At 39.1% G+C, this 22,077-nt stretch overlaps 1 protein-coding gene across 1 annotated transcript; it reads left to right on the forward strand.

Annotated features, from left to right (window-relative positions):
* The first annotated feature begins 483 nt into the window (after positions 1-483).
* LOC117328304 (ras-related and estrogen-regulated growth inhibitor-like) lies at positions 484-21,815 on the forward strand. Its single transcript, XM_033885828.1, has 4 exons — positions 484-1,371; positions 14,786-14,842; positions 17,192-17,265; positions 20,816-21,815. Exons 1-4 carry the CDS (start codon positions 1,248-1,250, stop codon positions 21,257-21,259), a joined length of 699 nt encoding a protein of 232 aa, XP_033741719.1. The 5' UTR covers positions 484-1,247; the 3' UTR covers positions 21,260-21,815.
* The last annotated feature ends 262 nt before the right edge of the window (positions 21,816-22,077 follow it).

Genomic DNA, 22,077 nt, shown 5'->3' on the forward strand with positions numbered 1-22,077 from the left:
CCTAATCCAGACGAACAATCTGGAGAGAATACCACCAGCCTCTTCCCGTCAATATTTACTCTAAATTTACACATTTCCGATCAATATTTACCTATTTTGTATGAGAGCATGTGTATCGCATTTCATTAGAAATCTTGAGAAAATTGTTTTATTTGAATACATCAACATCGGACAACTAAACCACTCTGAGACGTGATGTGTTTCCTTAAGTCGTGATATAAAAAATTGGCTGAACTTAGAGTAGTAAACACGTGCACGTACGTATCACGCGCGGTTCTTCATCACGTGCCAGTCTTCTCGTCGAGGACCTAGCACTGCTCGCAGAGGTCTTTGTGAACGATTAGTTTCATATTTGTAAGAAATGATAGAATTCTTCAGCGATTTACCAATGTTCTGTGAGAAAATCACCCGCGGTACATTACATAAAGACTCCGAACACCTCTGTAGTGTCTGCTTGGATACACGGCACGTACGCAGTTTTAGAATGTCTCTCCCGGATGTAATACACTAGTTGATTTGGAAAAAAAAACTTTTTTACCATTGCTTGTGGAAGTGAGGCGCTATTGTTTATAAAGGTGTATCGGTAAACTATTGTTATAGGCCGAAGTTCTACTGTTTGGAGTTTAGTATAATTGTATTATTTGTTACGGAAGAGACGCACTAGCTGTTACAGGATATATTCTTGTTTAGATGAACATGGAAATTCTTATTTCTGTATTTTTGGTTCCATTTTAGCATGGTACTTTGTTAATCTTGCCGAGTCCTTTATTACTAGCGCAATTCAGGACTAACAGAATAAAGTATGGAGTATCGGCTACACAGGGACGCTTAGTGTGGACTAAAGGAGGGGAAATGATACCCCAGCTACACAGGGACGCTTAGTGTGGACTAAAGGAGGGAAAATGATACCCCAGGTACACATGGATGCTGGATGTGGACTAAAGGAAGGAAAATGATACCCCAGCTACACATGGATGCTGGGTGTGGACTAAAGGAGGGGAAATGATACCCCAGGTACACATGGATGCTGGATGTGGACTAAAGGATGGAAAATGATACCCCATTTACACATGGATGCTGGGTGTGGACTAGAAGATGGAGAATGTACCCGTGTTTACCTTAAACTTATCACCAGTTTCAGATGGACGCTTGTATTCATTAAGTATTAGTAAACTTGCTGTGTATTCTTATTAGGGACTGACTATACAATTTAATAAAGCAACATCAACTGATACAGTTGGACCGTGATGACGCATGCGTATCATGCTATGCACAAAGACCCAAAGGTGACGGCCGACGATCGAACACATAATTATACTGGAAAGGATATCAACATTATCGTGGTTGGAAGTTCGGGGGTCGGGAAAACAGGTGAGTATACACGAGTTATCTGTTACTGACAGGGATAGTAAAAAAGAGTTATCTATTACTGACAGGTATTATAAACACGAGTTACCTATAACTGACAGGTATTGTAAACACGAGTTATCTATTACTGACAGGTATTGTAAACACGAGTTATCTATTACTGCCAGGTATTGTAAACACGAGTTACCTATTACTGACAGGTATTGTAAATACGAGATATCTATTACTGACAGGTATTATAAACACGAGATATCTATTACTGACAGGTATTGTAAACACGAGTTATCTATTACTGACAGGTATTATAAACACGAGATATCTATTACTGACAGGTATTGTAAACACGAGTTATCTATTACTGACAGGTATTATAAACAGGAGTTATCTATTACTGACAGGTATTGTAAACACGAGTTATCTATTACTGACAGGTATTATAAACACGAGTTATCTATTACTGACAGGTATTGTAAACACGAGTTATATATAACTGACAGGTATTGTAAACACGAGTTATCTATAACTGACAGGTATTGTAAACACGAGTTATCTATAACTGACAGGTATTGTAAACACGAGTTATCTATTACTGACAGGTATTGTAAACACGAGTTATCTATTACTGACAGGTATTGTAAACACGAGTTATATATAACTGACAGGTATTATAAACAGGAGTTATCTATAACTGACAGGTATTGTAAACACGAGTTATCTATTACTGACAGGTATTGTAAACACGAGTTATCTATTACTGACAGGTATTGTAAACACGAGTTATATATAACTGACAGGTATTGTAAACACGAGTTATCTATTACTGACAGGTATTGTAAACACGAGTTATATATAACTGACAGGTATTGTAAACACGAGTTATCTATTACTGACAGGTATTGTAAACACGAGTTATCTATTACTGACAGGTATTGTAAACACGAGTTACCTATAACTGACAGGTATTGTAAACACGAGTTATCTATAACTGACAGGTATTGTAAACACGAGTTATCTATTACCTTTCAGGTATTGTAAACACGAGTTATCTATTACTGACAGGTATTGTAAACACGAGTTATCTATTACTGACAGGTATTGTAAACACGAGTTATATATAACTGACAGGTATTATAAACAGGAGTTATCTATAACTGACAGGTATTGTAAACACGAGTTATCTATTACTGACAGGTATTGTAAACACGAGTTATCTATTACTGACAGGTATTGTAAACACGAGTTATATATAACTGACAGGTATTGTAAACACGAGTTATCTATTACTGACAGGTATTGTAAACACGAGTTATATATAACTGACAGGTATTGTAAACACGAGTTATCTATTACTGACAGGTATTGTAAACACGAGTTATCTATTACTGACAGGTATTGTAAACACGAGTTACCTATAACTGACAGGTATTGTAAACACGAGTTATCTATAACTGACAGGTATTGTAAACACGAGTTATCTATTACCTTTCAGGTATTGTAAACACGAGTTATCTATTACTGACAGGTATTGTAAACACGAGTTATCTATTACTGACAGGTATTATAAACACGAGTTATCTATAACTGACAGGGATTATAAACACGAGTTATCTATTACTGACAGGTATTATAAACACGAGTTATCTATAACTGACAGGTATTATAAACACGAGTTATCTATTACTGACAGGTATTGTAAACACGAGTTATCTATTAATGACAGGTATTATAAACACGAGTTATCTATTACTGACAGGTATTGTAAACACGAGTTACCTATAACTGAAGGTATTATAAACACGAGATACCTATTACTGACAGGTATTGTAAACACGAGTTATCTATTACTGACAGGTATTGTAAACACGAGTTATCTATTACTGACAGGTATTATAAACACGAGTTATCTATTACTGACAGGTATTGTAAACACGAGTTATCTATTACTGACAGGTATTGTAAACACGAGTTATCTATTACTGACAGGTATTGTAAACACGAGTTATATATAACTGACAGGTATTGTAAACACGAGTTATCTATTACTGACAGGTATTGTAAACACGAGTTATCTATTACTGACAGGTATTATAAACAGGAGTTATCTATAACTGACAGGTATTGTAAACACGAGTTATCTATTACTGACAGGTATTGTAAACACGAGTTATCTATTACTGACAGGTATTGTAAACACGAGTTATCTATTACTGACAGGTATTGTAAACACGAGTTATCTATTACTGACAGGTATTGTAAACACGAGTTATATATAACTGACAGGTATTGTAAACACGAGTTATCTATTACTGACAGGTATTGTAAACACGAGTTATCTATTACTGACAGGTATTGTAAACACGAGTTACCTATAACTGACAGGTATTGTAAACAGTCGATATCTATTACTGACAGGTATTGTAAACACGAGTTATCTATAACTGACAGGTATTGTAAACACGAGTTATCTATTACTGACAGGTATTGTAAACACGAGTTGTCTATAACTGACAGGTATTGTAAACACGAGTTATCTTTTACTGACAGGTATTGTAAACACGAGTCATCTATTACTGACAGGTATTATAAACACGAGTTACCTATAACTGACAGGTATTGTAAACACGAGTTATCTATTACTGACAGGTATTGCAAACACGAGTTACCTATTACTGACAGGTATTGTAAACACGAGTTATCTATTACTGACAGGTATTGTAAACACGAGTTATCTATTACTGACAGGTATTATAAACACGAGTTATCTATTACTGACAGGTATTATAAACACGAGTTATCTATTACTGACAGGTATTATAAACACGAGTTATCTATAACTGACAGGTATTGTAAACACGAGTTATATATTACTGACAGGTATTGTAAACACGAGTTATCTATTACTGAGAGGTATTGTAAACACGAGTTACCTATAACTGACAGGTATTGTAAACACGAGTTATATATTACTGACAGTTATTGCAAACACGAGTTATATATTACTGACAGGTATTGTAAACACGAGTTATCTATCACTGACAGGTATTGTAAACACGAGTTACCTATAACTGACAGGTATTGTAAACACGAGTTATCTATTACCGACAGGTATTATAAACACGAGTTATCTATTACTGACAGGTATTGTAAACCAGAGTTATCTATTACTGACAGGTATTGTACACACGAGTTACCTATAACTGACAGGTATTGTAAACACGAGTTATCTATTACTGACAGGTATTGTAAACACGAGTTATCTATAACTGACAGGTATTGTAAACACGAGTTATCTATTACTGACAGGTATTGTAAACACGAGTTACCTATAACTGAAGGTATTATAAACACGAGATACCTATTACTGACAGGTATTGTAAACACTAGTTATCTATTACTGACAGGTATTGTAAACACGAGTTATCTATTACTGACAGGTATTATAAACACGAGTTATCTATTACTGACAGGTATTGTAAACACGAGTTATCTATTACTGACAGGTATTGTAAACACGAGTTATCTATTACTGACAGGTATTGTAAACACGAGTTATATATAACTGACAGGTATTGTAAACACGAGTTATCTATTACTGACAGGTATTGTAAACACGAGTTATCTATTACTGACAGGTATTATAAACAGGAGTTATCTATAACTGACAGGTATTGTAAACACGAGTTATCTATTACTGACAGGTATTGTAAACACGAGTTATCTATTACTGACAGGTATTGTAAACACGAGTTATCTATTACTGACAGGTATTGTAAACACGAGTTATCTATTACTGACAGGTATTGTAAACACGAGTTATATATAACTGACAGGTATTGTAAACACGAGTTATCTATTACTGACAGGTATTGTAAACACGAGTTATCTATTACTGACAGGTATTGTAAACACGAGTTACCTATAACTGACAGGTATTGTAAACAGTCGATATCTATTACTGACAGGTATTGTAAACACGAGTTATCTATAACTGACAGGTATTGTAAACACGAGTTATCTATTACTGACAGGTATTGTAAACACGAGTTGTCTATAACTGACTGGTATTGTAAACACGAGTTATCTTTTACTGACAGGTATTGTAAACACGAGTCATCTATTACTGACAGGTATTATAAACACGAGTTACCTATAACTGACAGGTATTGTAAACACGAGTTATCTATTACTGACAGGTATTGCAAACACGAGTTACCTATTACTGACAGGTATTGTAAACACGAGTTATCTATTACTGACAGGTATTGTAAACACGAGTTATCTATTACTAACAGGTATTATAAACACGAGTTATCTATTACTGACAGGTATTATAAACACGAGTTATCTATTACTGACAGGTATTATAAACACGAGTTATCTATAACTGACAGGTATTGTAAACACGAGTTATATATTACTGACAGGTATTGTAAACACGAGTTATCTATTACTGAGAGGTATTGTAAACACGAGTTACCTATAACTGACAGGTATTGTAAACACGAGTTATATATTACTGACAGTTATTGCAAACACGAGTTATATATTACTGACAGGTATTGTAAACACGAGTTATCTATCACTGACAGGTATTGTAAACACGAGTTACCTATAACTGACAGGTATTGTAAACACGAGTTATCTATTACCGACAGGTATTATAAACACGAGTTATCTATTACTGACAGGTATTGTAAACCAGAGTTATCTATTACTGACAGGTATTGTACACACGAGTTACCTATAACTGACAGGTATTGTAAACACGAGTTATCTATTACTGACAGGTATTGTAAACACGAGTTATCTATAACTGACAGGTATTGTAAACACGAGTTATCTATTACTGACAGGTATTATAAACACGAGTTATCTATTACTGACAGGTATTGTAAACAGTCGATATCTATTACTGACAGGTATTGTAAACAGTCGATATCTATTACTGACAGGTATTGTAAACACGAGTTATCTATAACTGACAGGTATTGTAAACACGAGTTAAGTATAACTGACAGGTATTGTAAACACGAGTTATCTATTACTGACAGGTATTATAAACACGAGTTATCTATTACTGACAGGTATTGTAAACACGAGTTACCTATAACTGACAGGTATTATAAACACGAGTTATCTATTACTGACAGGTATTGTAAACCAGAGTTATCCGCGTTTAAGTTTGAGTAGTTTGGGAACTAAATTACAGGCCCGTCATAGTTGGATTAGTTTCGGAGACTTAATTAGCGGGCCTCGAGATAGTCAGAATAGTAAGCTTATGAAGCCTTCTGTAACGAGCCTTGTTACAACTAGATTAGCTGGGGGAACTTATGTTACGGGCCTCGTAAAGTTAGAGTAGTTAGGGGATTTTCTTAACGAGTCTCGTTATAGTTAGAGTAATTTGGTGGACTAATATAGCAGGCCGCGTTACAGTTAGAGTAGTGCTGTGAATGTACGTGACGAGCTGACTTCTCTAAGCGAAGGTGTTAATGTCATTTCGTCCTGAAGGCGATGTTCGGCCATGCGTCACTACAGTCGGCGCTGTCTACAACTGGTCAAGCTTTATGGACGTATTTACGTACCTCACAGCATGATCGTATAATAGTACTACACTTGCCATTGTCGGCATATTATAGTTTGTTGGATATTTGTCAATTATATTCGGTCATAATTCACAACTGTGGTGTGAGCATTAGAAGAGTATTTACAGAGTTAGTATCAATTCATATATAGTGTCCTTTGTGACAGCTATTTATAGCCACACGTCGCAGGGCTGAGCGTGGAAATTTCTCTCTGGGTACCTCCCCTACATCAGATAATTGTGTTCCTTATCGGAACTCTCCGCAGCAAATGTCCCTTTCCCTGGCACCTTTTGGTGATGTAATTCAGCATGCAGATCATGGTGGGGCTGACATTCCTTTTCCAATTCAGTTAGGCCGTGGTGAGGGGAGAAAGTTTCTGTCCTTGATGACCGAGGTTTAGCTACGAACTTTTCGGAGAGGGGTACCTGTTGTGAGGGAGTTCCTGTAATTGTTGACAACGTGCTATGTCGGATAACTCAAGGGCCCGGAGTTTTAACACGGGTGTCATTGTTTGTGGGATGGTTGATGTTGATCGGCTGATTGTTGGGTGCCGGCCTATGAGTATCATCCACAGAAAAACGTATGTGGGGAGGGAAGTTCATGTAGAGAGTGAAATGTTGATGAATCCAACACCCCCTTAGTTCGGGGGCAATGGACTTACTGATGGTACTAAGGAAGGAGGCTAGTTGGAGTAACCATGCGGAGGCTTTCGGGACTTTGATGCGCCCAACCATTTAGCGTTGTACAACCCGTTGCTGCCCTCTCGAGACGCTGTTGTTATGGTTGGTGTGTACCTGATATTGTTCACTAGGGAAGGTATGCACATGCTATTAACCGATATGGGGTTTATGAACAGTCCAGAGTGCATAGCTAGGTTTCCAACTGGGTTCCACGATGTGTTCTGTCCTGTTAACTACAATGTATGTCCAGTCTGATTCCCCTAGAGGAGCAATGGAATGGGGAGCTGTACCTCCTCACGTGTCTTTATTGATGTTCACGATGCAGCTCCATGTCGTAGTAGGATCGGAATGGTCAACAGGGGATTCCACGGGACAGCCTTTATCATTGAAGATGTTTTACGGTGTCCTAATTACGGATTGGTTTCACACCTGGTCGGATCACCGGAGAGTCACCGGATTCCTTATGGGATATGATTTCGATCACAGAGTTCGCAGGCCTGCTTGTGTCTATTGCGACTTTGTCATTGGGGGAACAAACTTTGCTCAATGATGATGGTTGACCTGTGGTCGTTGTTTTTTTGTGATGGACAGCTGTTGAATGGACTCGTATGCCGCCGCCAGTTCCCAATTTGATTAGGGGTCATCTGTGTGATGACGTTGTTCACTATAATGTATCCAATGAAAGGGCCTCGTTACCATCACTAGCGTTTTGTTATGTCAGAGACCGCGGAGGCGGTTAACATTCACCACGGTCGGTTGCTGAACTGCAAGCTCCCTGATGTCTTTGCGTTTGTCCGGCTCGTTGGAGGTAATGCCCGTCTTAGCGTCAATGTGCTGGATATGACAGAATTGAGGTACAGAGACGGCGGCGTTGGGCTTGGTTGATCTGTTGGCGTGGTGGCCTTTCTCTCAAGGCGGTCCGGGGTGTGCTGACCAACGGTTCCTCGCAGTTGGTTGTCGTCCACAAGAGGGAATCGTGCGGCATGTGTATACCGTGATTACTTGGGTCCACCGTTATTTGGCGATCGGAGTCCTGTCCGAAGACTCTGGGTCGAACGTCTGTTCTCTCTGCGGAAGATGGATCTTTGCTCCTCATGTTGTCCTGCCGAGAGGTCGGAGGTTGAGCTGAACATTCATACTTATGTTCAGTTGTAACCTTTTGCTAAGAACACATTCTAATATTAAAATGGATAGGAATGTTGTGAATGTACGTGACGAGCTTACTTCTCTAAGCGATGGTGTTTATATGTCACCTCGTCCCGAAGGTAATGCTCGGCCGTGCGTGACCACTATCGGCGTAGTCTACACCTGGTCAAGCTTGTATATGGACGTATTTACGTACCTCACTAGCATGATCGTAGACTACACTTGCCATTGTCGAAAATTTTTACTCTGTTGTATATTTGTATATTATATTCGGTCATTCTTCACAATAGTTGTTTGGGAGACTTATATAACGGGCCTCGGTATTGTTAGAGTAGTTTGGGAGACTTATATAACGGGCCTCGGTATTGTTATAGTAGTTTGGGAGACTTATATAACGGGCCTCGGTATTGTTAGAGTAGTTTGGGAGACTTATATAACGGGCCTCGGTATTGTTAGAGTAGTTTGGGGGACTTATATAACGGGCCTCGGTATTGTTAGAGTAGTTTGGGAGACTTATATAACGGGCCTCGGTATTGTTAGAGTAGTTTGGGAGACTTATATAACGGGCCTCGGTATTGTTAGAGTAGTTTGGGGGACTTATATAACGGGCCTCGGTATTGTTAGAGTAGTTTGGGAGACTTATATAACGGGCCTCGGTATTGTTAGAGTAGTTTGGGGGACTTATATAACGGGCCTCGGTATTGTTAGAGTAGTTTGGGAGACTTATATGACGTTTATTAGATAATACAGAAGCCCATCTTCTCGATATTGAGATTTCAGCAGGAATCGGGTCCATTTGCAAACAATGTTATTAGACAGCTATTCACCGAATCCTCTAGCCATGTTTTCTTATGTGGAAACAAGGATGATCCTCCGCGCAATGCGGATAAAAACACCCTGATATACGGCAGTTCGAGTACAGACCCCCGTAGTGTGTACAGAAATGAGGCAAGTCTAGCTAATGTCTCTCAACGATTTTATCTAGAATGGAATGTACTTGTTCACATCTAATCGGCAACACGTATATATGGCTAGCAGGGACGTCAGAGAGCACGTACGCACCACCCAATTAACATAGGACATATTTCAGGCCTAAAACTGTTTTTGGAGGTCTTTACAGGACTATAACTGTTTGTGGAGCCGATTCAGGGCTGTAACTGATTATGAGACCATTTCAGAGCTATAACTAATTTTGGGACCATTTCAGGTCTATAACTGTTTATGGGACCATTTCAGGGCTATAACTGATTTGGGAACATTTCAGGTCTATAACTGATTATAGGACCATTTCAGGACTATAACTGATCTAGGACCATTTCAGGACTATAACTGATCTAGGACCATTTCAGGGCAATAACTGATTATAGGAACATTTCAGGGCTATAACTGATTATAGGACCATCTCAGGACTATAACTGATTTAGGACCATTTCAGGTCTATAACTGATTATAGGACCATCTCAGGACTATAACTGATTTAGGACCATTTCAGGGCTATAACTGATTATAGGACCATTTCAGGACTATAACTGATTATGGGACCATTTCAGGACAATAACTGATTATAGGACCATTTCAGGTCTATAACTGATTATTGGACCATTTCAGGACTATAACTGATTATAGGACCATTTCAGGGCTATAACTGATTATAGGACCATTTCAGGACTATAACTGATTATAGGAACATTTCAGGGCTATAACTGATTATAGGACAATTTCAGGACTATAACTGATTATAGGACCATTTCAGGGCAATAACTGATTATAGGACCACATCAGGACTATAACTGATTATAGGACCATTTCAGGTCTATAACTGATTATAGGACCATCTCAGGACTATAACTGATTTAGGACCATTTCAGGACTATAACTGATTATAGAACCATTTCAGAGCTATAACTGATTATAGGACCATCTCAGGGTTATAACTGATTATAGGACCATCTCAGGTATATAACTGATTATAGGACCATTTCAGGTCTATAACTGTTTATGGGACCATTTCAGGTCTATAACTGATTATGGGAACATTTCAGGTCTATAACTGTTTATGGGACCATTTCAGGACTATAACTGATTATAGGACCATTTCAGGTCTATAACTGTTTATAGGAACATTTCAGAGCTATCACTGATTATAGGACCATTTCAGGGCAATAACTGAATATAGGACCATTTCAGGTCTATAACTGTTGATAGGACCATTTCAGGACAACTGTTTATGGGACCATTTCAGGTCTATAACTGTTTATGGGACCATTTCAGGTCTATAACTGATTATAGGACCATTTCAGAGCTATAACTGTTGATGGGACCATTTCAGGTCTATAACTGATTATAGGACCATTTCAGGTCTATAACTGATTATAGGACCATTTCAGGGCAATAACTGTTTATGGGACCATTTCAGGTCTATAACTGTTTATGGGACCATTTCAGGTCTATAACTGTTGATGGGACCATTTCAGGTCTATAACTGTTTATAGGACCATTTCAGGGCTATAACTGATTTATGGGACAATTTCAGGCCTATAACTGAATATAGGACCATTTCAGGTCTATAACTGTTGATAGGACCATTTCAGGACAACTGTTTATGGGACCATTTCAGGTCTATAACTGTTTATGGGACCATTTCAGGTCTATAACTGATTATAGGACCATTTCAGAGCTATAACTTTTGATGGGACCATTTCAGGTCTATAACTGATTATAGGACCATTTCAGGTCTATAACTGATTATAGGACCATTTCAGGGCAATAACTGTTTATGGGACCATTTCAGGTCTATAACTGTTTATGGGACCATTTCAGGTCTATAACTGATTATAGGACCATTTCAGGGCAATAACTGTTTATGGGACCATTTCAGGGCTATAACTGATTTAGGACCATTTCAGGTCTATAACTGTTGATGGGACCATTTCAGGTCTATAACTGATTATAGGACCATTTCAGGGCTATAACTGTTGATAGGACCATTTCAGGACAACTGTTTATGGGACCATTTCAGGTCTATAACTGTTTATGGGACCATTTCAGGTCTATAACTGATTATAGGACCATTTCAGAGCTATAACTTTTGATGGGACCATTTCAGGTCTATAACTGATTATAGGACCATTTCAGGTCTATAACTGATTATAGGACCATTTCAGGGCAATAACTGTTTATGGGACCATTTCAGGTCTATAACTGTTTATGGGACCATTTCAGGTCTATAACTGATTATAGGACCATTTCAGAGCTATAACTGTTTATGGGACCATTTCAGGTCTATAACTGTTTATGGGACCATTTCAGGTCTATAACTGTTTATGGGACCATTTCAGGTCTATAACTGATTATAGGACCATTTCAGAGCTATAACTGTTGATGGGACCATTTCAGGTCTATAACTGATTATAGGACCATTTCAGGTCTATAACTGATTATAGGACCATTTCAGGGCAATAACTGTTTATGGGACCATTTCAGGTCTATAACTGTTTATGGGACCATTTCAGGTCTATAACTGTTGATGGGACCATTTCAGGTCTATAACTGTTTATAGGACCATTTCAGGGCTATAACTGATTTATGGGACAATTTCAGGCCTATAACTGATTATAGGACCATTTCAGGTCTATAACTGAATATAGGACCATTTCAGGTCTATAACTGTTGATAGGACCATTTCAGGACAACTGTTTATGGGACCATTTCAGGTCTATAACTGTTTATGGGACCATATCAGGTCTATAACTGATTATAGGACCATTTCAGAGCTATAACTTTTGATGGGACCATTTCAGGTCTATAACTGATTATAGGACCATTTCAGGTCTATAACTGATAATAGGACCATTTCAGGGCAATAACTGTTTATGGGACCATTTCAGGTCTATAACTGTTTATGGGACCATTTCAGGTCTATAACTGATTATAGGACCATTTCAGGGCAATAACTGTTTATGGGACCATTTCAGGGCTATAACTGATTTAGGACCATTTCAGGTCTATAACTGTTGATGGGACCATTTCAGGTCTATAACTGATTATAGGACCATTTCAGGGCTATAACTGTTGATAGGACCATTTCAGGACAACTGTTTATGGGACCATTTCAGGTCTATAACTGTTTATGGGACCATTTCAGGTCTATAACTGATTATAGGACCATTTCAGAGCTATAACTTTTGATGGGACCATTTCAGGTCTATAACTGATTATAGGACCATTTCAGGTCTATAACTGATTATAGGACCATTTCAGGGCAATAACTGTTTATGGGACCATTTCAGGTCTATAACTGTTTATGGGACCATTTCAGGTCTATAACTGATTATAGGACCATTTCAGAGCTATAACTGTTGATGGGACCATTTCAGGTCTATAACTGTTTATGGGACCACATCAGGACTATAACTGATTATAGGACCATTTCAGGTCTATAACTGATAATAGGACCATTTCAGGACTATAACTGATTATAGGACCATTTCAGGTCTATAACTGATTATAGGACCATCTCAGGACTATAACTGATTATAGGACCATTTCAGGGCTATAACTGATTATAGGACCATTTCAGGACTATAACTGATTATAGGACCATTTCAGGGCTATAACTGTTGATGGGACCATTTCAGGTCTATAACTGATTATAGGACCATTTCAGAGCTATAACTGTTGATGGGACCATTTCAGGTCTATAACTGATTATAGGACCATTTCAGGTCTATAACTGATTATAGGACCATTTCAGGGCAATAACTGTTTATGGGACCATTTCAGGTCTATAACTGATTTAGGACCATTTCAGGGCAATAACTGTTTATGGGACCATTTCAGGGCTATAACTGTTTATGGGACCATTTCAGGTCTATAACTGATTATAGGACCATTTCAGGTCTATAACTGATTATAGGACCATTTCAGGGCTATAACTGTTGATGGGACCATTTCAGGTCTATAACTGTTTATGGGACCATTTCAGGGCTCTAACTGATTATAGGACCATTTCAGGTCTATAACTGATTATAGGACCATTTCAGGGCTATAACTGTTTATGGGACCATTTCAGGTCTATAACTGTTGATGGGACCATTTCAGGTCTATAACTGTTTATAGGACCATTTCAGGGCTATAACTGATTTATGGGACAATTTCAGGCCTATAACTGATTATAGGACCATTTCAGGTCTATAACTGTTTATAGGACCATTTCAGGGCTATAACTGATTTATGGGACAATTTCAGGCCTATAACTGATTATAGGACCATTTCAGGTCTATAACTGAATATAGGACCATTTCAGGTCTATAACTGTTTATAGGACCATTTCAGGACAACTGATTATAGGACCATTTCAGGGCTCTAACTGATTATAGGACCATTTCAGGTCTATAACTGATTATAGGACCATTTCAGGACTATAACTGATTATAGGACCATTTCAGGTCTATAACTGATTATAGGACCATTTCAGGGCTATAACTGATTATAGGACCATTTCAGGGCTCTAACAGATTATAGGACCATTTCAGGTCTATAACTGTTTATGGGACCATTTCAGGGCTATAACTGATTTATGGGACCATTTCAGGAATATAACTGATTATAGGACCATTTCAGGTATATAACTGATTTATAGGACCATCTCAGGTCTATAACTGATTATAGGACCATTTCAGGGCTCTAACTGTTTATGGGAACATTTCAGAGCTATCTATGTTTTTGGGGACCGTTGAAGGACTATTACTGTAATTACAATCTGTAGTCCCTAATGTTTTGTTTTCAATTCTTTATATCAATTACAATTTGTAGTCCATAATGATTTATTTTCTTTATATTAATTACAATTGGTAGTCCCTAATGATTTGTTCTCAGTTCTTGATATTAATTAGAATATTAAGTCCCTAAGGATTTCTTGTCTTTATATTAATTACAATCTGAAGACCCTAATGATTTGTTTTCAATTCTTTATACATGTTTATGTTCAATTTAATCACTTCTTTTCAGCAATCACTGTGCGCTACCTGACACGACGTTTTATTGGAGATTATGACTCTGGAGGTGGTAAGTTTTCAGATAAAATCAACTTGTTTATGGCATATTAAACACTGATCATGTTTTCAAAGAAGGGGTTGGGACATATCATAATACAGGAGTTATTTACTTAAAAAAATCGCAAGTCTGTCCTACTGTAGTCTGCTACCTAACGTCTGGTTAGGACATGAATATAACCTCTGGTTAGGACATGAATATAACCTCTGGTTAGGACATAGATATAACATCTGGTTAGGACATGAATACAACCTCTAGTTAGGACATGGATATAACATCTAGTTAGGACATGGATATAACATCTGGTTAGAGAGTTACAGGCATTTAGGGGAAAGCAGGTCTTCACTAGAGAATTACAGGCATTTAGGGGAAAGGAAGTCTTCAATAGAGAGTTACAGGCATTTAGGGGAAGGCAAGTCTTCACTAGAGAGTTACAGGCATTTAGGGGAAGGCAAATCTTCACTAGAGAGTTACAGGCATTTAGGGGAAGGCAAGTCTTCAATAGAGAGTTACAGGCATTTAGGGGAAGGCAAGTCTTCACTAGAGAGTTACAGGCATTTAGGGGAAAGGAAGTCTTCAATAGAGAGTTACAGGCATTTAGGGGAAGGCAAGTCTTCACTAGAGAGTTACAGGCATTTAGGGGAAGGCAAATCTTCACTAGAGAGTTAAAGGCATTGAGGGGAAGGGAAGTCTTCACTAGAGAGTTACAGGCATTGAGGGGAAGGCAAATCTTCACTAGAGAGTTACAGGCATTTAGGGGAAGGCATGTCTTCACTAGAGAGTTACAGGCATTTAGGGGAAGGCAAATCTTAACTAGAGAGTTATAGGCATTTAGGGGAAGGCAAATCTTAACTAGAGAGTTACAGGCATTTAGGGGAAGGCAAGTCTTCAATAGAGAGTTGCAGGCATTTAGGGGAAGGCAAGTTTTTAATATAGAATTATAGGCATTGAGGGGAAGGCAAGTCTTCAATAGAGAGTTACAGGCATTTAGGGGAAGTTTTTGATAAAGAGTGAAAGAAAAAGGAAGCTACATCAATAGAATTTACTGATAAGATAACAGAATATGAAATAAGTACAAACAGGGAAAAAGATATTAAATGCAGAAAAAAACTACCATAGAAATAAGACAAGAAACAAGAAGCTTTAAACGTGGATATAATACTAAATAAAATAAGGAAAATAAGTTGATAGGGAAATAAAGTTTTGAATAGGTAAAGGAAAATGGAAAAGTGGAAGATTTAAACATGGAAAATGAAACAAGGACATAAGTAGTAAATAAGGAAAAAAGAGGTCCAGAGGACATGCATTGCTCACCGGGATATCTCAATAAGTATGGCAAAATACTCTGAATTAAGTTAAATTTCAAATATTTTCCTTTTTTTTTTAAATGACTCTCCCAAAAATGGTTCAAACTACAGGTTGGCTAAATCCTGCCGTTCTTGAAAAAAAGTGATACATTTATAAAATATTTATTAAGTTACTGTTGAATAATTTCCAATTTCAGAGCCTCCAGAGGTATTGTCGGTATATGTCTGTATACAAAGTGTCATCAAATTTGGTTGATATTTACTTGAGTTATTGTGTTCACAAGGTCCCACAATAATATCATTACAAAGGGCAATAACTCTGTAAGTTATAGTCAAAAAATTTCCATTTTCGAAATCCTCCTAAATCTTGTCTATATATGGCTGCATACAAAGTTTCATCAAACTTGGTTGATATTTACTTGAGTTATCATGCTCACAAGGTAATTATTGACGGCCAGATGGACATCACTGTATGGCATAAGCTCACCATGGTCCTTTGGACCAGGTGAGCTAAAATGTCAGGTCTCTGGGCCACATAGTTATCAAGAAGGAGTTGTTTATACGTTTAAGCCTATTTAACCCCTTTGACATTGAATGTAGGTCAAGGTCACTCCTTTGAACAAACTTGGGTGCCAGTTATCCCAGCATGCTACAGGCCCTGATCAGGCCTCTGGACATCTTGGTTATTGAGGCGTTTGAAATAAGATTCATCAATTTGGTATGAATGATATAGAACAAGCGTTTTGTACACAAAAAGAGATTGAAAACTTGTTTTGTCATATATAATTGGCTTTCAATTTCTGTTTTTGTACAAGACAAACTTGAGAAATAATTCTTTAAATATTCTAGCCTATTTTACCCCAGTGACCATGAATGTAGGCCAAGATAATGGCTTTGAAAAACTTGGTAGCTCTTCACTTCAGCATGCTACAGACCGAATGCAGTTCTCTGGGTCTTTTGGTTATTGAGAAGTAGTTGTTGAAATCGTTTCATGATAATAGATTACAAGATCTTTAAGTATATCATCAGTATAAAGATATTTCTTTAATTTCAGAGGCCATGTATCATCACACAACAGTGGTAGATGGCAAGGCAGTCACATTACATATCCTAGATACCACCTGGCAGGTAAATCACATTACATATCCTAGATACCACCTGGCAGGTAAATCACATTACATATCCTAGATACCACCTGGCAGGTAAATCCCATTAAATCTCCTACATACCACCTGTCAGGTAAATCACATTACATATCCTAGATACCACCTGGCAGGTAAATCACATTACATATCCTAGATACTACCTGGCAGGTAAATCACATTACATATCCTAGATACCACCTGGCAGGTAAATCACACTACCTATCCTAGATACCACCTGGCAGGTAAATCACATTAAATCTCCTAGATACCACCTGGCAGGTAAATCCCATTAAATCTCCTAGATACCACCTGGCAGGTAAATCACATTACATATCCTAGATACCACCTGACAGGTAAATCACATTACATATCCTAGATACCACCTGACAGGTAAATCCCATTACATATCCTAGATACCACCTGGCAGGTAAATCACATTATAATCCTACCTGGCGGTATAGATACCACCTGGCAGGTAAATCACATTACATATCCTAGATACCACCTGGCAGGTAAATCCCATTACATATCCTACATACCACCTGGCAGGTAAATCACATTACATATCCTAGATACCACCTGGCAGGTAAATCCCATTACATATCCTAGATACCACCTGGCAGGTAAATCACATTACATATCCTAGATACTACCTGGCAGGTAAATCACATTACATATCCTAGATACCACCTGACAGGTAAATCTACATATAGATATCACCTGGCAGGTAAATCCCATTACATATCCTAGATACCACCTGACAGGTAAATCACATTAAATATCCTACATACCACCTGGCAGGTAAATCACATTAAATCTCCTACATACCACCTGTCAGGTAAATAACGTAACATTTCTTAGATATTAAGACAGCCTTTACCATATCTGTAATATAACACTGAGACAGTCCCTACCATCCCTGTAATATAACACACTGAGACAGTCCCTACCATCCCTGTAATATAACACTGAGACAGTCCCTACCATCCCTGTAATATAACACACTGAGACAGTCCCTACCATCCCTGTAATATAACACACTGAGACAGTCCCTACCATCCCTGTAATATAACACACTGAGACAGTCCCTACCATCCCTGTAATATAACACACTGAGACAGCCCCTACCATCCCTGTAATATAACACACTGAGACAGTCCCTACCATCCCTGTAATATAACACTGAGACAGTCCCTACCATCACTGTAATATAACACTGAGACAGTCCCTACCATCCCTGTAAAGAACACTGAGACAGCCCCTACCATCCCTGTAATATAACACACTGAGACAGTCCCTACCATCCCTGTAATATAACACTGAGACAGTCCCTACCATCCCTGTAATATAACACACTGAGACAGTCCCTACCATCCCTGTAATATAACACTGAGACAGTCCCTACCATCACTGTAATATAACACTGAGACAGTCCCTACCATCCCTGTAATATAACACACTGAGACAGTCCCTACCATCACTGTAATATAACACTGAGACAGTCCCTACCATCCCTGTAATATAACACACTGAGACAGTCCCTACCATCCCTGTAATATAACACTGAGACAGTCCCTACCATCCCTGTAATATAACACTGAGACAGTCCCTACCATCCCTGTAATATAACACTGAGACAGTCCCTACCATCCCTGTAATATAACATACTGAGACAGTCCCTACCATCCCTGTAATATAACACACTGAGACAGTCCCTACCATCCCTGTAATATAACACTGAGACAGTCCCTACCATCCCTGTAATATAACACACTGAGACAGTCCCTACCATCCCTGTAATATAACACACTGAGACAGTCCCTACCATCCCTGTAATATAACACTGAGACAGTCCCTACCATCCCTGTAATATAACACACTGAGACAGTCCCTACCATCCCTGTAATATAACACTGAGACAGTCCCTACCATCCCTGTAATATAACACTGAGACAGTCCCTACCATCCCTGTAATATAACACACTGAGACAGTCCCTACCATCCCTGTAATATAACACTGAGACAGTCCCTACCATCCCTGTAATATAACACACTGAGACAGTCCCTACCATCCCTGTAATATAACACTGAGACAGTCCCTACCATCCCTGTAATATAACACTGAGACAGTCCCTACCATCCCTGTAATATAACACTGAGACAGTCCCTACCATCCCTGTAATATAACACACTGAGACAGTCCCTACCATCCCTGTAATATAACACACTGAGACAGTCCCTACCATCCCTGTAATATAACACTGAGACAGTCCCTACCATCCCTGTAATATAACACACTGAGACAGCCCCTACCATCCCTGTAATATAACACTGAGACAGTCCCTACCATCCCTGTAATATAACACACTGAGACAGTCCCTACCATCCCTGTAATATAACACACTGAGACAGTCCCTACCATCCCTGTAATATAACACACTGAGACAGTCCCTACCATCCCTGTAATATAACACTGAGACAGTCCCTACCATCCCTGTAATATAACACTGAGACAGTCCCTACCATCCCTGTAATATAACACTGAGACAGTCCCTACCATCCCTGTAATATAACACTGAGACAGTCCCTACCATCCCTGTAATATAACACTGAGCCAGTCCCTACCCATCCCTGTAATATAACACTGAGACAGTCCCTACCATCCCTGTAATATAACACTGAGATAGCCCCTACCATCCCTGTAATATAACACACTGAGACAGTCCCTACCATCCCTGTAATATAACACACTGAGACAACCCCTACCATCCCTGTAATATAACACACTGAGACAGTCCCTACCATCCCTGTAATATAACACAGAGACAGTCCCTACCATCCCTGTAATATAACACACTGAGACAGTCCCTACCATCCCTGTAATATAACACACTGAGACAGTCCCTACCATCCCTGTAATATAACACACTGAGACAGTCCCTACCATCCCTGTAATATAACACACTGAGACAGTCCCTACCATACCTGTAATATAACACTGAGACAGTCCCTACCATCCCTGTAATATAACACTGAGACAGTCCCTACCATCCCTGTAATATAACACACTGAGACAGTCCCTACCATCCCTGTAATATAACACACTGAGACAGTCCCTACCATCCCTGTAATATAACACACTGAGACAGTCCCTACCATCCCTGTAATATAACACACTGAGACAGTCCCTACCATCCCTGTAATATAACACACTGAGACAGTCCCTACCATCCCTGTAATATAACACACTGAGACAGTCCCTACCATCCCTGTAATATAACACTGAGACAGTCCCTGTAATATAACACTGAGACAGTCCCTACCATACCTGTAATATAACACTGAGACAGTCCCTACCATCCCTGTAATATAACACACTGAGACAGTCCCTACCATACCTGTAATATAACACACTGAAACAGCCCCTAGCATCCCTGTCATATTACACATAAAGGCCGCCTGTACTATCCTAGTCATACAACATTTTCATTTGTCTACCAATATTAAGACCAAATGTTATCTGTCATTGCCAGGACTCCCTCGATAGTAAGAAGGACGAGATCCAATGGGCTGATGGTATGATGCTTGTCTACTCCATTACTGATTCAGGCAGCCTGGACAGACTTCGGACAATTGCTGAACATGTTCTGTCTGCTCGAGCAAATGACAAGTTGGTCCTCGCTCTTGTTGCCAACAAGTGTGACCTTCTCCACCAAAAGCGTGTGTCTGACACAAGTGCAGCACAGTTTTGCGCTGAGTTCAACTGTATCTTCTTTGAGACATCTGCTAGTGACAGTTTTATAGACATTGAATTTGCATTCTCCTCAGTGAGCAGACAGATTAAGACTTTGTATAAAAAGCGGGAAAAGTTGTCCAAGTTCTTACAGAACCCTGCAGTAGTTGCAAAGCTTCAAATACAAAATTCACTGAGAAATTTTGCTGAGAAAAAATTGAGAAGGCGAACTTCAACTATGTGATGAATTCTTATCTTGCAGCAACCTTCGAGTGACCATTTGGGCTCATCAGATGGAAATGGGTGTTATCAGGTGTGAGTGGGGATCATCAGGTGTGAATAGGGGTCATCAGGTGTGAGTGGGGGTCATCAGGTGTGAGTTTGTGTTATCAGGTGTGAGTGGGTGTTATCAGGTGTGGGTGGTGGTTATCAGGTGTGAGTGGTTTTATCAGGTGTGAGTGGGTGTTATCAGGTGTGAGTGGTGGTTATCAGGTGTGAGGGGTGTTATCAGGTGTGAGGGGTGTTATCAGGTGTGAGTGGGTGTTATCAGGTGTGAGGGGTGTTATCAGGTGTGAGTGGGTGTTATCAGGTGTGAGTGGTGGTTATCAGGTGTGAGGGGTGTTATCAGGTGTGAGTGGGTGTTATCAGGTGTGAGGGGTGTTATCAGGTGTGAGGGGTGTTATCAGGTGTGAGGGGTGTTATCAGGTGTGAGTGGGTGTTTTCAGGTGTTATCAGGTGTGAATGGGTGTTATCAGGTGTGAGTGGGTGTTATCAGGTGTGAGTGAGGATCATCAGGTGTGAGTGGGTGTTATCATGTGTGAGTGAGGATCATCAGGTGTGAGTGGGTGTTATCAGGTGTGAGTGAGGATCATCAGGTGTGAGTGGGTGTTATCAGGTGTGAGTGTGGGTCATCAGTTGTGAGTGGGTGTTATCAGGTAAGAGTGGGCGTTATCAGGTGTGAGGGGTGTTATCAGGTGTGAGTGGGCGTTATCAGGTGTGAGTGGGTGTTATCAGGTGTTAGTGGGCGTTATCAGGTGTGAGTGGGTGTTATCAGGTGTGAGT

Source organism: Pecten maximus, chromosome 5 (genome assembly GCF_902652985.1).
Source record: "Pecten maximus chromosome 5, xPecMax1.1, whole genome shotgun sequence".
Lineage (NCBI taxonomy): Eukaryota > Metazoa > Mollusca > Bivalvia > Pectinida > Pectinidae > Pecten > Pecten maximus.